The sequence below is a fragment of the Mustelus asterias genome, chromosome 4 (genome assembly GCF_964213995.1).
Source record: "Mustelus asterias chromosome 4, sMusAst1.hap1.1, whole genome shotgun sequence".
NCBI lineage: Eukaryota > Metazoa > Chordata > Chondrichthyes > Carcharhiniformes > Triakidae > Mustelus > Mustelus asterias.
In genome coordinates this window covers 36,286,262-36,302,452 of record NC_135804.1, presented here as the reverse complement: position 1 = coordinate 36,302,452, position 16,191 = coordinate 36,286,262, and the positions used below count along the sequence as shown (strand labels likewise).

The window sequence follows — 16,191 nt, the reverse complement described above, 5'->3', positions numbered from 1 at the left end:
CAGGGAGAACAACCCCAGTTTACCCAATCTCTCCTCATAACTAAGCCCCTCCATACCAGGTAACATCCTGGTAAACCTCCTCTGTACTCTCTCCAAAGCCTCCACATCCTTCTGGTAGTGTGGCGACCAGAACTGGACGCAGTATTCCAGATGCGGCCGAACCAACATTCTATACATCTGCAACATCAGACCCCAACTTTTATACTCTATGCCCCGTCCTATAAAGGCAAGCATGCCATATGCCTTATTCACCACCTTCTCCACCTGTGACGTCACCTTTAAGGATCTGTGGACTTGCACACCCAGGTCCCTCTGCGTATCTACACCCTTTATGGTTCTGCCATTTATCATATAGCTCCTCCCTACGTTATTTCTACCAAAATGCATCACTTCGCATTTATCTGGATTGAACTCCATCTGCCATTTCTTTGCCCAGATTTCCAGCCTATCTATATCCTTCTGTAGCTTCTGACAATGCTCCTCACTATCTGCAAGTCCTGCCAATTTTGTGTCGTCCGCAAACTTACTGATCACCCCAGTTACACCTTCTTCCAGATCATTTATATAAATCACAAACAGCAGAGGTCCCAATACAGAGCCCTGCGGAACACCACTAGTCACAGGCCTCCAGCCGGAAAAAGACCCTTCCACTACCACCCTCTGTCTTCTGTGACCAAGCCAGTTCTCCACCCATCTAGCCACCTCCCCCTTTATCCCATGAGATCCAACCTTTTTCACCAGCCTACCATGAGGAACTTTGTCAAACGCTTTACTAAAGTCCATATAGACGACATCCACGGCCCTTCCCTCGTCAACCATTTTGGTCACTTCTTCAAAAAACTCCACCAGGTTAGTGAGGCATGACCTCCCTCTCACAAAACCATGCTGACTATCGTTAATGAGTTTATTCCTTTCTAAATGCGCATACATCCTATCTCTAAGAATCTTCTCCAACAACTTCCCCACCACGGACGTCAAGCTCACCGGCCTATAATTACCCGGGTTATCCTTCCTATCCTTCTTAAATAACGGGACCACATTAGCTATCCTCCAATCCTCTGGGACCTCACCTGCGTCCAGTGACGAGACAAAGATTTGCGTCAGAGGCCCAGCGATTTCACCTCTTGTCTCCCTGAGCAGCCTTGGATAGATTCCATCAGGCCCTGGGGATTTGTCAGTCTTTAAATTCTCTAACAAACCTAACACTTCCTCCTTTGTAATGGAGATTTTCTCCAACGGTTCAACACTCCCCTCCGAGACTCTCCCAGTCAACACATCCCTCTCCTTTGTGAATACCGACGCAAAGTATTCATTTAGGATCTCCCCTACTTCTTTGGGTTCCAAGCATAATTCCCCACTTTTGTCCCTGAGAGGTCCGATTTTTTTCCCTGACAACCCTTTTGTTCCTAACGTATGAATAAAATGCCTTGGGATTCTCCTTAATCCTGTCTGCCAAGAACATTTCGTGACCCCTATCTCGCACTCTTACCTACTCCCTTGTCTGTCAAGAAACTTTCAATTTCACGAGACTTTTCAAAATTGCCTGATTTACAGCCGCTAGCTGCTGTAAAAAGAAGGGGGCGTAGCCTCCTCTTTCACTCAGCTGCATTACGATGCAGGGCCATGGGGGGCACACTGCACTGGATCTCGCCCAACCCAAGTTGTAAAGTGAGACGAGATAGGCTGGGGAAAAAAATTAAAGTAAGTAATTGGGCACAGAGTGGCAAATTTATTGTCATTGCCACACCAAGCAAGTTCAGGCCCAATGTTATTGTAGTCTTTACACACAAACTATCATGATCCAAATATGCAACAGACCAAATATAATTCCAACAGAACTATGTCAAATTATGCCACCGTTGAATAATTCAATGGTGGTTGGATGGGGAAGAAGCAGGTTGAATAATCATAATACCCCTCAAGTGCAGAAGGAGGTCAATTGGCCCATTGAGTCTGCAACAACTTTGTGAAAGAGCATTTTACTGAGGCCTATCCTCCTACCCTATCCCCATAATCCCATGCATTTACCACGACTGATCCATCGAACCTACACATCTTGATTGTGGGAGAAAACCGGAGCACCCAGAGGAAACCCACACAGACACTGGGTTTGTTCTCCCTGGAAAGACGGAGAATGAGGGGAGATCTAATAGAGGTGTACAAAATTATGAAGGGTATAGATAGGGTGAACAGTGGGAAGCTTTTTCTCAGGTCGGAGGTGACGATCATGAGGGGTCACGGGCTCAAGGTGAGAGGGGCGAGGTATAACTCAGATATCAGAGGCACGTTTTTTACACAGAGTGGTGGGGGCCTGGAATGCGCTGCCAAGTAGGGTGGCGGAGGCAGACACGCTGGCATCGTTTAAGACTTACCTGGATAGTCACATGAGCAGTCTGGGAATGGAGGGATACAAACGAATGGTCTAGTTGGACCAATGAGCGGCAGTGGCTTGGAGGGCCGAAGGGCCTGTTTCCTGTGCTGTACTGTTCTTTGTTTGTTCTTTGTTGACACCAGGAGAACGTGCAAAATCCCCACAGGCAGTCATCCAAAGCCAGAATTGAACCTAGGTCCATGGCACTGAGGTAGCGGTGCTAACCACTGTCAGCGTGCCACCCAAACTAATTTCTTAAGAAATTAGAAATATAAAGAATTTTTTTCCAATAACATCTTTCATTTTCATTTTCAGTTTCTTTAGAATTGAAGTTATTGTTCTAATTTTTCTTAAAACGGCATGAAAAATATTGATTGAAACACTAAGGAGGTTCCCTCACCGTTCTTCAAAATAGGCCAATGGAATCTCTCCCATCTACCTAAGAGCATTGATTGGGCCTTGGTTTAATATCTCAGACAAAAGAAAGAAGCTGTAATAGTCAAGCATTCGCTCAGTACTGCACAATATGTCCTTCTCGATTTTTTTGCTCATGTCTAGTGGAACATGAAGCTGTAGCTTTCTGACTTATTGGCAATATTTTTCTTAGTAAGAAGTCTAACAACACCAGGTTAAAGTCCAACAGGTTTATTTGGTCGCAAAAGCCACTACCTTTCGGAACGCTGTTCCTTCGTCAGGTGGGTGGGAGTTCTGATCACAAACAGGGCACAAAGACACTAACTCAATTTACATGAATAATGATTGGAATGTGAGTCTTTAAAGCTAATCAAGTCTTAAAGGTACAGACAATGTGAGTGGAGAGAGCATTAGGCACCGGTTAAAACGATGTGTAGACAGGAAAGTTAGTGAGATTTTGCAAGTCCAGGTAAGTCATGGGGGTTACTGATAGTGTGACATGAACCCAAGATCCCGGTTGAGGCCGTCGTCATGTGTGCGGAGCTTGGCTATCAGTTTCTGCTCAGCGATTCTGTGTTGTCGTGTGTCGTGAAGGCCGCCTTGGAGAAGGCTTACCTGAAGATCAGAGGCTGAACGTCCGTGACCGCTGAAGTGCTCCCCAACAGGAAGAGAACAGTCTTGCCTGGTGATTGTCGAGTGGTGTTCATTCATCTGTTGTCGTAGCGTCTGCATGGTTTCCCCAATGTACCATGCCTCGGGACATCCTTTCCTGCAGCGTATCAGGTAGATAACGTTGGCCGAGTTGCAAGAGTATGTACTGTGTATCTGGTGGATGGTGTTCCCATGTGAGATGATGGAATCTGTGTCGATGATCTGGCACGTCTTGCAGAGGTTGCTGTGGCAGGGTTGTGTGGTGTCGTGGTCACTGTTCTCCTAAAGGCTGGCTAATCTGCTGCGGACAATGGTCTGTTTGAGGTTGTGCGGTTGTTTGAAGGCAAGAAGTGGGGGTGTGGGGATGGCCTTGGCGAGATGTTCGTCTTCATCAATGACATGTTGAAGGCTCCGGAGGAAATGTCGTAGCTTCTCCGCTCGGGGGAAGTACTGGACGACGAAGGGTACTCTGTCCACCGTGTCCCATGTTTGTCTTCTGAGGAGGTCGGTGCGGTTTTTTGCTGTGGCGTGTCGGAATTGTCGATCGATGAGTCGAGCGCCATATCCTGTTCTTATGAGGGCATCTTTCAGCGTCTGGAGGTGTCTGTTGCGATCCTCCTCATCTGAGCAGATCCTGTGTATACAGAGGGCTTGTCCGTAGGGGATGGCTTCTTTAACGTGTTTAGGGTGGAAGCTGGAGAAGTGGAGCATCGTGAGGTTATCCGTGGGCTTGCGGGGTACAGTGAGGTGCTGAGGTGACCGTCCTTAATGGAGATGCGTGTGTCCAAGAATGCAACCGATTCCGGAGAGTGGTCCATGGTGAGTCTGATGGTGGGATGGAACTTGTTGATGTCATCATATAGTTGTTTCAGTGATTGTTCACCATGAGTCCAAAGGAAGAAAATGTCATCGATGTATCTCGGTTGAAGGTCCTGTGCGGTGAAGAAGTCTTGTTCAAACCTGTGCATGAAGATGTTGGCATATTGCGGTGCGAATTTGGTCCCCATGGCTGTTCCGTGTGTCTGGATGAAGAACTGGTTGTTGAAGGTGAAGACATTGTGGTCCAGGATGAAGCAGGTGAGTTGTAAAATTGCATCTGGAAACTGGCAGTTGTCGGTGTTGAGTACGGAGGCAGTTGCAGCAATGCCATCATCGTGGGGGATGCTGGTGTAGCGTGGCAAGACATCCATTGTGACGAGGAGTGATCCTGGTTCAACTGCTCCATGTGTGCTGAGTTTCTGTAGGAAGTACGTAGTGTCGCGACAAAAGCTGGGGGTTCTTTGTACAATGGACCAAATAAACCTGTTGGACTTTAACCTGGTGTTGTTAGACTTCTTACTGTGTTTACCCAAGTCCAACGCCGGCATCTCCATAATATTTTTCTTAGCCAGCATTAATAAAACAGATTACATAGTCATCATCTCATTGCAGTTCCTGCCTGCCAGACCTGTTTTTTAAATTAGAACAATAACTTCACTTTTTAAAATAAAACTTCATTGGTGGTGCTGGTGAAAGAAAGTTCTAAAATCTTGAGAAATAATACTACTGAACCACTGTTGTTATTAGGGATCCATAGAATATCACTGTACCTATTATGGCAGTGGTGCATTATAATTAATTTTAACTTTCTGATTTTATACCATTAAGAACTTGTATAATTGTTCATTTCTAGTGCATCATGTTAAAATGCACAAGAGTTTTCCAATTGCTAGCTGTATGTAAATTAATTGTTTTTCTTTCCCAGATCAAAAACTTTATACCACTTTAAATCACAGTTTTTTGGATGAACCACTAGTACTGGAGTAAGTATTTCCTGTCTTAACCTGTATTTGAATATGCATGTCTGTATAATGAATAGCATCATTTGATCTCTATTAGCTAACTTGTTTTATCCAAAAAATAATGCAAGTTATTTCTTCCTACCACCCCTTCCTAATTTGCCTTGATGGATGGAAAATAGTTTCTCAACTCTGCTTGTCAAAATATTGGAATGCTTAAAAAAACCTTATCTTATTGCTGGTTAATTAAAACTGCAACTGTTATCAGTTCTGCTGCCCTTTTGTTTTTCTCTCAACTCGTAGTAATGGTGTGGTGCGCTTTACCAGACACCAAAAATAATAGAGTAATTCTTTGGGGGCAAGGGGCGGATTTATCTACTAGGAATTTTTTTTAAAATTAAGATCTATGTGGAAAGAAAAACAAAATGGAAACTTTGGAGGATGATGGAAATATCCACATATCCCTTCTCCAAAATGTTTTAGGATCACTGTCTCAAACACAATGTAAGAAGTCTCACAACACCAGGTTAAAGTCCAACAGGTTTATTTGGTAGCAAATACCATAAGCTTTCGGAGCTTGCTGCTCCTTCGTCAGATGGAGTGGTCTCTGTTCTCCAACAGTGCACAGACACAGAAATCAAGTTACAGAATACTAATTAGAATGCAAATCTCTACAGCCAGCAAGGTCTTAAAAGGTACAGATAATGTGGTTGGAGGGAACATTAAACACAGGTTAAAGAGATGTGTATTGTCTCCAGACAGAACAGCTGGTGAGATTATGCAAGACCAGGGGCAAGCTGTGGGGGTTACTGATAATGTGACATAAATCCAACATCCCGGTTTAGGCCGTCCTCATGTGTGCAGAACTTGGCTATCAGTTTCTGCTCAGCGACTCTGCGCTGTCGTGTGTTGTGAAGTCCGCCTTGGAGAACGCTTATCTGAAGATCCAAGGCTGAATGCCCGTGACTGCTGAAGTGCTCCCCCACAGGAAGAGAACACTCTTGCCTGGTGATTGTCGAGCGGTGTTCATTCATCCGTTGTCGTAGCATCTGCATGGTTTCCCCAATGTACCATGCCTCGGGACATCCTTTCCTGCAGCGTATCAGGTAGACAACGTTGGCCGAGTTGCAAGAGTATGTACCGTGTACCTGGTAGATGGTGTTCTCACGTGAGATGATGGCATCCGTGTCGATGATCCGGCACGTCTTGCAGAGGTTGCTGTGGCAGGGTTGTGTGGTGTCATGGTCACTGTTCTCCTGAAGGCTGGGTAGTTTGCTGTGGGCAATGGTCTGTTTGAGGTTGTGCGGTTGTTTGAAGGCAAGAAGTGGGGGTGTGGGAATGGCCTTGGTGAGATGTTCGTCTTCATCAATGACATGTTGAAGGCTCCGGAGGAGATGCCGTAGCTTCTCCGCTCCGGGGAAGTACTGGACGACGAAGGGTACTCTGTCCACCGTGTCCCGTGTTTGTCTTCTGAGGAGGTCGGTGCAGTTTTTCGCTGTGGCGCGTCGGAACTGTTGATCGATGAGTCGAGCGCCATATCCTGTTCTTATGAGGGCATTTTTCAGCGTCTGGAGGTGTCTGTTGCGATCCACGCAACCTCAAACAGACCATTGTCCGCAGCAAACTACCCAGCCTTCAGGAGAACAGTGACCTTGACACCACACAACCCTGCCACAGCAACCTCTGCAAGACGTGCCGGATCATCGACACGGATGCCATCATCTCACGTGAGAACACCATCGACCAGGTACACGGTACATACTCTTGCAACTCGGCCAACGTTGTCTACCTGATACGCTGCAGGAAAGGATGTCCCGAGGAATGGTACATTGGGGAAACCATGCAGACGCTACGACAACGGATGAATGAACACCGCTCGACAATCACCAGGCAAGACTGTTCTCTTCCTGTGGGGGAGCACTTCAGCAGTCACGGGCATTCAGCCTTGGATCTTCAGATAAGCGTTCTCCAAGGCGGCCTTCACGACACACGACAGCGCAGAGTCACTGAGCAGAAACTGATAGCCAAGTTCCGCACACACGAGGACGGCCTAAACCGGGATGTTGGATTTATGTCAGATTATCAGTAACCCCCACAGCTTGCCCCTGGTCTTGCATAATCTCACCAGCTGTTCTGTCTGGAGACAATACACATCTCTTTAACCTGTGTTTAATGTTCCCTCCAACCACATTATCTGTACCTTTTTAAGACCTGGCTGGCTGTAGAGATTTGCATTCTAATTAGTATTCTGTAACTTGATTTCTGTGTCTGTGCACTGTTGGAGAACAGAGACCACTCCATCTGACGAAGGAGCAGCAAGCTCCGAAAGCTTATGGTATTTGCTACCAAATAAACCTGTTGGACTTTAACCTGGTGTTGTGAGACTTCTTACTGTGCTTACCCCAGTCCAACGCCGGCATCTCCACATCAAATACAATGACCAGGAGTTTCTATTCACACTAGTTCTTCTTACCTTTTGATATCTCCCAGTACTTCACTACCTTACTAAGTTAGCCATCCAGGAGCGCATTTGTGCAACAAGTATTGCTGATCTTTTTGGTTTTGAGAGGACCAATGTAGGAACTTCCGGCCATTGAGTGCTACATTTACCTGCTGACCATTCAGGTCAACCAAGTCAATAAACTTTTATTCCTTTTTGGTATAATTATGTAAAGTTTAAGCAATATAAATGAGACTTAAAACAGAAAATGGTGTAAATAATACATTGGTCTACAAGTCAAGGAATGACAAGAGGTAGAGGGTTCTTCACACTGATTTTGTTTGAATCCCTTATTTCTTAACATTGAGCCTGAAAATGAAGTAGCATGCTTGTCATGTGCTGATGAGTAAAAGTATTCAACTCTGAAACTGCTAAAAGTAACTTTAGAAATTGTACAAATGATAACCAGTTGAAATGTAATTAGTTCTAAGCATCTTAAATTATAATTTATCTGGCCGTTTAATATATTTTCTTGTGATCATTTTTGCACCAAGTATAGCTACTTCTAATTTTTGCATATATTGCAAAATTGTACATTTTCAAGCCAATCTCGCAGTTAGAAAGCACCAAATTTGAACAGTGAATTGCTTGTTCAAATATTGCCTCTAGATTGTCTGGTTGCAACTTATTACTTTTATTGATAGCAAATAGATCTGCTTTTAGGTTGCAGTCTAAATTAAAACCTTAGTACTCTCTTCACCCTTCTCGGAAAATTTATTAACTTACATATAGATTGCCTACCAACTTTGTTTATTTAAAAAAAGGTATATCATTTATGTGAATTCATAAAATAAATATTGCTTCAAATGCATGTATCTGATTGGACATTTGCTTGTCATCTTTGCCAACCAAAAGATAGCATCCCACACTTCTTTGAAACTGTTGGTTCAGCAGCAAGTTAGGTTTTATTCTCATTATCAGAAAAAATATATAAATATTTTGTAATTCGCAGATTTATTGCTAAGTTATAAAATAAGCATTCTGAAAGCTGATGTGTTGATAATCATTTGGGCTTGTATTCTGGGAAACATAATATGAAAATTGCTGGCAGTTCAAAAGGCTAACTTCAGTTGTGGTAGACATCTTGCGATGGAGATATATTTTCCATATCTTGTTAATAATTATTTTCACAATCAGTTACACTTTCAAAAAGACCAATTGCCAACTGTAGAAATTGAAAAAGTGCAGATAACATTTATGATTCAAGAGTACTTTAGTTTATTTAAACTGGCGAATTACTAAATTTGCCCGAATTAGTTACAGTTTTGAGTAACTTTTATTTGTGATTAAATAAATGAAAAATTAACCTCTTAACAGCATAAATGTCCTCACCTGCTGCAGGAAGATTTGCATTAGTTCAAAAATAATATGCAAACCAATGGCTTTTTACTCCTCTGACTTGCAGTGTTTGGTGTTCCTCATTTGGAGCAAAATATGGGCTTTCATGCCTCTGCTTACTCTCCACACTTTATGTAATACACCATTTTAAAAAAAGAACTGACAGCTAACTTAAAAATAAATATCTGTGTGCCTTTATAGGTATTGTAGTGTTTCCCACATTGAATCCCTTTTGAAATGTTTTAATTGAATTATCGCCCTGATTTTTATTAATTATTATTGCTATTTATGTTAGCTACCTGCTTAAGGGGAGTTTTGACAATTCAATGTTCTGTCAAATGGAGGGCCTTGTTGTGGCAGACTGTTTTTCTGACCAGGAAATGAAAAATTTGATCATGTACTGAGTGCTGGTGGATGTTACATTCTGCACTTTTGAGGCCCAGAGTGCCCTTGCCTTCTCAAGTACACGGGAGTAGAAGAGGGGCTAACATTTATTTCAATGGGTCTGTAAATTCTACAGTTTTCCAGGTCTAACCTCAGGCCATTTTAGCAAAATTACATATGACTTACTGATCTTGAACACAGTGGTCAGTTAGAATGAAATAAATTTAAGTTATTAAAAGAAGAAAATGATAGATGATTGGCTACTTTTTCTGATCTATATAGTTGGATAAAACTAGTCAAGTATTTTTGTGAATTGATAAACTTAATGACCTGACTAAATTCAAGTAGTATAATGTCATTGTTACAGTGTATTTGCATCAATCAATAAAATCTCACACAAGAACACAAGCACCATGCTCTGCCATTCTTGTACAGTCACATCAATGCCAGCTACATTTCTATGTTTAAAATTAACTAAAGACCATTTCTATTCTCAGTTTGTCTTCTTTCTTTCTGCTCTTGAAGGCAAATTGCAAATCAATAAATTTTCGCAGTGGTTCACAATCACACTTAATGGGGATAATATTAAAAAAGTGAAGAAGCGATTTTTTAAAAAATGGCATTGAAAAAGAACTGTAACAGAAGGTGTGGCAATAAGAGACAAAAATTGATGGATTGCAGTGGACCACAGTGACATTCGGAGAATATTCTAGTCATAGAAAACTTAAATGGAAAGCTGTGTATTTGTAGTGTGGTAGTTCAAGCAGTGGACATGTTCAGCATGCATCAGAACTTTGGGACCCTGAAGCATGCTTGCTTTAACCAGGTGGGCTCATCAACTCTGAGCATTATAAGAGTTTCAACAACACCAGGTTAAAGTCCAACAGGTTTATTTGGTAGCAAATGCTATTAGCTTTCGGAGCGCTGCCCCTTCGTCGGATGGAGTGGATATCTGCTCTCAAACAGGGCACAGAGACACAAAATCAAGTTACAGAATACTGATTAGAATGGGAATCTTTACAGCTAATCAAGTCTTAAAGATACAGACAATGTGAGTGGAAAGAGCATTGGGCACAGGTTAAAGAAATGTGTATTGTCTCCAGCCAGGACAGCCAGTGAGATTCTGCAGGTCCAGGCAAGCTGTGGGGGTTACCGATAGTGTGACATGAACCCAAGATCCCGGTTGAGGCCGTCCTCGTGTGCGGAACTTGGCTATCAGTTTCTGCTCAGCGACTCTGCGCTGTCGTGTGTCGTGAAGACCGCCTTGGAGAACGCTTACCCGAAGATCAGAGGCCGAATGCCCATGACCGCTGAAGTGTTCCCCAACAGGAAGAGAACACTCTTGCCTGATGATTGTTGAGTGGTGTTCATTCATCTGTTGTCATAGCGTCTGCATGGTCTCCCCAATGTACCATGCCTCGGGACATCCTTTCCTGCAGCGTATCAGGTACCATGCCTCGGGACATCCTTTCCTGCAGCGTATCAGGTAGACAACGTTGGCCGAGTTGCAAGAGTATGTACCGTGTACTTGGTGGATGGTGTTCTCACGTGAGATGATGGCATCCGTGTCGATGAACCGGCATGTCTTGCAGATGTTGCTGTGGCAGGGTTGTGTGGTGTCGTGCTCACTGTTCTCCTGAAGGCTGGGTAGTTTGCTGCGGACAATGGTCTGTTTGAGGTTGTGCGGTTGTTTGAAGGCAAGAAGTGGGGGTGTGGGGATGGCCTTTGTGAGATGTTCGTCTTCATCAATGACATGCTGAAGTCTCCGGAGAAGATGTCATAGCCTCTCCGCTCCGGGGAAGTACTGGACGATGAAGGGTACTCTGTCCACCGTGTCCCATGTTTGTCTTCTGAGGAGGTCGGTGCAGTTTTTCGCTGTGGTGCGTCGGAACTGTCAGTCGATGAGTCGAGTGCCATATCCTGAACAGTTATGAAGATAGATTGGAGAGGTTGAGACTATTGTATGTTAGTTAGTCTAGCTTTGGATTGATGACCGAGACATTGGTATATTCAAACAACACTGGTTTATTTTTTACAACCAAAATATGTACAGCTATGCATGGCTGTTGTTACACTTGTACTATACAGGTGCAACACTGCTGAAGTCATGAACAGTCTCCTTCTCTTCTAGTCATGTGTTATCTTAAATCATCATTATAAGAGGTACAATGTACAGAATCATAAACATTAACCCTTGGAAACCTGAATACTGCAGAGACTGTTTACCTTCGAGAAAAGAAGGCTTTGGTAGAAATATTAAAAATCACAATGAGTCTGAACAGAAACCTTTCCCAACTAATGGAAGGGTCAAGAACGAGGGGAGCACAGATTTAATGTAATTAGCAAAAACAAAATGGCAACCCATGAAGAAGAACAGTTTCACGCAGCAAGTGGTTAGGGTCTGGAACACATTGTCAGGGAATATGGTTGAGGCAGATTCAATCAAGGCATTCAAAAGGGAATTGGAATGTTTTCTGAAAAGAATGTGAAGGTTTACAGAGAAAAGATGGGGGAATTTGAGGTGATGCATTTTGGTCAGAAGAACATGGAGGGATGTTATAAAAAAGGGTAAAATTATTAAAGAGGTGCAGCAGCAAAGGAACTTGGGTGTATATGTGCATATATGGCAAGACAAATGGAGAGAACAGTTAATAAAGCATAGGGTATCCTATGCTATATTAATATGGGGCATAAGAGTACAACTGCAAGGAAGTTACGCTGAACGTATATAAGACATTAGACTTTAGCTGGAGTATTATGTACAGTTCTGGGTGCCATGCTTTTGGAAGAATCATAGAAACCCTACAGTACAGAAAGAGGCCATTCGGCCCATCGAGTCTGCACCAACCACAATCCCACCCAGGCCCTACCCCCATATCCGTCCCGCTAATCCCTCTAATCTACGCATCCCAGGACACTAAGGAGCAATTTTAGCATGGCCAATCAACCTAACCCGCACATCTTTGGACTGTGGGAGGAAACCGGAGCACCCAGAGGAAACCCACGCAGACACGAGGAGAATGTGCAAACTCCACACAGACAGTGACCCAAGCCAGGAATCGAACCCAGGTCCCTGGAGCTGTGAAGTAGCAGTGCTAACCACTGTGCTACCGCGCCGCCCCATGAAAGCATTGGAGAGAGTGCATAGGAGGTTTACAAGAATTATTTCAGGAATGAGAAACTTTAGTTATGAGGTCAGATTGAAGAGATTAGGACTGTTCTTTTTATAGAGAAAAAGGCTAAGAGGAGATTTGATAGATATGTTCAAAACCATGAGCGGGTTGGAAAGAGTAGGTAGGGAGAAACTGTTCCCGCTTGTAAAATGATCGACAGGACACAGAATTTTTGCAAAAGAAGCAAATGTGATGTGAGAAAAAATTTTTCACACAAAGAAGGGTTTGGGTCTGCAATGCACTAGTGGTGGAGGCAAGTTCTATCGAGGCATTCAAAAGGGCATGATATGATCACTTAAATAGAAACAACGTGCAGTGATATGGAGAAGAGGCTGGGGAATGGCACGAAGTCATGTTGCTTGTTTGGAGAGCCAGTGCAGACATAATGGGCCAAATGGCCACCACCTGCACTGTAGCACATCTAATGGATGGATTTCACCAAAATTTTGTACACGTTTAGGCTATGCTCAAGGAAGAACTGATTAATTTTTAAGTCTGGATCTGGATCCTGGAATTTTTGAAAGGCTCCGTTAATATTGAGAGATGGAACACATTGACTTTTTTTGGGATGTTGTTTGTTTTATTTAGAATGTTGTACATTTTAGAATATTCAGCTGCTGGGGTGCAATTTGTTGCAGTTGTCAAAATGTGAACAGAATTTTCAAAGGTGGTTGTAGGATGTGGACTGGCCAGAAGCATTCAATGAGTTTGTTTTTTGCTTTTATAACTTAGAGACCATTAAAGAGACATGGAAAATCCTCAAGGAATCGCCTTGTAATTGTAATAATGTTGACTTAACACAGCTTAGCGGAAGTGGGTGCTCTACTGAAAGCCTCCGAGTGCCCTCTTAACTTGCTCTTTAATGTATGTTCATTTTGTTACAACTGGGATGAGCGGAGTGTGCCGTTTATCTAGCCCACTAATCCACAGGACGCACCATTAGTTTAAAAGTTTAATTCACTCGCCAAAATGGCCAATTATTTTCCTTTGCTGTTGTTAGACTCAGAATAAAAGAGACTTTAACCAGGCTTCTTTCAATAAACTCAAAATGATTGATTTATTTTATTTTTTCAAACTAATTGTAAGAACTGGTTAACACACAGTTATACTCTGGAAGTATAACTATCCCTTTTTTTAAAAAAATACCGCAGCATGCACCCACACAAACAACAAAGGCCAAACAGATAGGGTCTCTGTAGAGATGAGCTTTAGAGAATAGGTTTTATTAAGTAAAGGATAGTGCAAGTGTGCACAGGGTTTCAATGCTGTCGACCTGGAGCTCCCTCGTGTGCAGACTGGTCTTCAGAAGATGTCTGGAGGTTCTCACCATTGGACCTTCAGAGTGGAGGAGAATATAAAACTGGATAATTTTTTCTTGTCTCAGCTTTTCAAAACTCAAAATGCAGGCAAGTTATACGCAGATGAGGATTCTCTGGCTGCAGAGAATCCTCGTCTGCGCTTGAAAACCGCACATGGGATTTCAGGCAAGGCAGGGAAAGAGCGAGATAGGGCAGCTTTGCTTCTCTGCTTAATCCCTCAAAAATTCTGAGTTCATAAGTTAATGCCTTTCTCTGACATGTGCTTTCCAGTAACTTAATAGCTTTTGCCTTTACCTGTTTTTTTCGCCACAACAATAGTGATTGCAGCTCAAAACAAACAGCTCTTCCCCTTCAGGTATCGTGCTGGTCAGGTGATATATTGGAAGAGGCATACTTGTTGACAGTTCCAAAGTAGAATTATGACTTTTTTAAAACTATCCAGGTGTCCAGATAATGCAATGTATTTCCATACTTTAAAAGAAAAATATAGTTTTGAAAGAGGATTCTAACAATATTTAAAATTCAGATTTCACTATATTTTATGTTAACATAAGAAAGAATATGCTGAAAAAGCACTTTATTTACACTGTTTCTTCTCACCGTCATTCAGAAGTTGATAAATGCCAAATTCATCACTTTTGAATACACCCCTGTGTTAGAAAGGTATGCTGAACACCTGAAAGAAGGTCTATACCAGCTCAATGCCTATTACCCTGCCATGAGACCTCCTTTCATGTTCTGAAATATTCTGTATGAGGAACAGATCCCAATAAAAAAATAGGGTTTCCCTTGTCCTCATCTTCCACCCATTTCTACTACCTACAGTGCATTGGCAAAAATTAAAGCAAGTTACTGCAGATGCTAGAATCTGAAACCAAAAGAGAAAATGCTGGAAAATCTCAGCAGGTCTGGCAGCATCTGTAAGGAGAGAAAAAAGGTGCATTGGCACCTTGAAATATATCCCCCCCCCCCCGCCCCCCCCCCCCGGCCCACCTTTCAGCATGCCGAAAGGATCATTCTCTCCTTGACAGCCAGATCCACTCTTACATCACACCTAACACCCCATGGCACCTTGCCATGCAGACACAGGGGATGTACCACTTGCCTTTTCGTCTCCTCCCTTCCCACTGGCCAGCACCCCAGATACTCCTTCTATGTAAAACAACATTTTATTTCTTGCACTTTCAACTTGGCATAATCTCTTTGCTGCTCACAATGCAGTCTCCTCTACGTTGGGGATATCAAACGCTGATTTGGTGATTGCTTTGCTGAATACTTTGCATCAATCCAAAAGCATGACTGAGCTTCTTGCCATTTTAATTCTCTACTCTCTACGACCTCATGTCTCCTACACTGTTCTAAAATAATTTTTATCCACTGGTAATGTAGTTTGCCCGTGTGAGAAAAAGTCAGTAGCTATTCTGGCTGACCAACCAGTGTGTCCATTAACAGCATTCTTGTTTATTGAATCAGGTACATTAAATCAACCTGCTTGCAATGAAGTATTTGAGTATTTGTTTCCATATCTTTGAAGCCTGGTGTGTTATCAGTTCTGTCTGCAGAGACGACACATATTCAGAATAAACACGATAATTGTTTCCCAGTGATTAAGTTTATATTTTGCTGCTTTTGAGCTCCAAGCGAGATTTTTCCATTCGTTCTTTGGGTGAACTTAGTCAATTGAATTTCCCACAGTCTGGGGGATTCACACCAGTGGGGGGTTGCACCCATAATCCTTGTCAAAATTTTGATTAAAGCTCTGTAAGAATTTCAATTAAATTCAGCGATTAACATTTCTGTGTAAATGTACTGCTATCTTAACTTTTGAATTGTTTTTCACTTCCATATATTACATAGAACTAATAAATGGGTTGACATTTTTAAAAAGTTACTCTATGAAAATACAACTACAGGATTTTTTTTATTCAAGGAATACGGACTTTGCTAGTTAGGCCAGCATTTATTGCCTATCCCTGATTGCCCCTTGAAAAGGTGATTCTGCTGCAGTTCATGTGGTGTACATACATCCACTGTGCTTTGGGAGGGCGTTCCAGGATTTTGACCCACTGATAGTGAAGGAATGGCAATATATTTACAACTCTGGATGATGAATGGCTTAGAGGGGAACTCCCAGATGGTGGTGTTCCCTTGTCCTTGTATCTGCTGTCCTTGTCATTCCAGATGGTGGTAGTCATGGATTTGGCAGATGCTGTCTGAGCACCTTATTGTTAATTATATGTGAGATCAGGAAATTTAAATTCCA

General features: G+C 42.7%; 1 protein-coding gene across 1 annotated transcript in view; it reads left to right on the top strand.

The window, feature by feature from the left end:
* itfg1 (integrin alpha FG-GAP repeat containing 1) overlaps positions 1-16,191 on the top strand; it is a 274,792-nt gene that overhangs the window by 22,434 nt on the left and 236,167 nt on the right. The window contains exon 4 of the mRNA XM_078210834.1: positions 5,181-5,238. Within this exon, the coding sequence (XP_078066960.1) occupies positions 5,181-5,238 (58 nt within the window). The remainder of the gene's footprint in view (positions 1-5,180; positions 5,239-16,191) is intronic.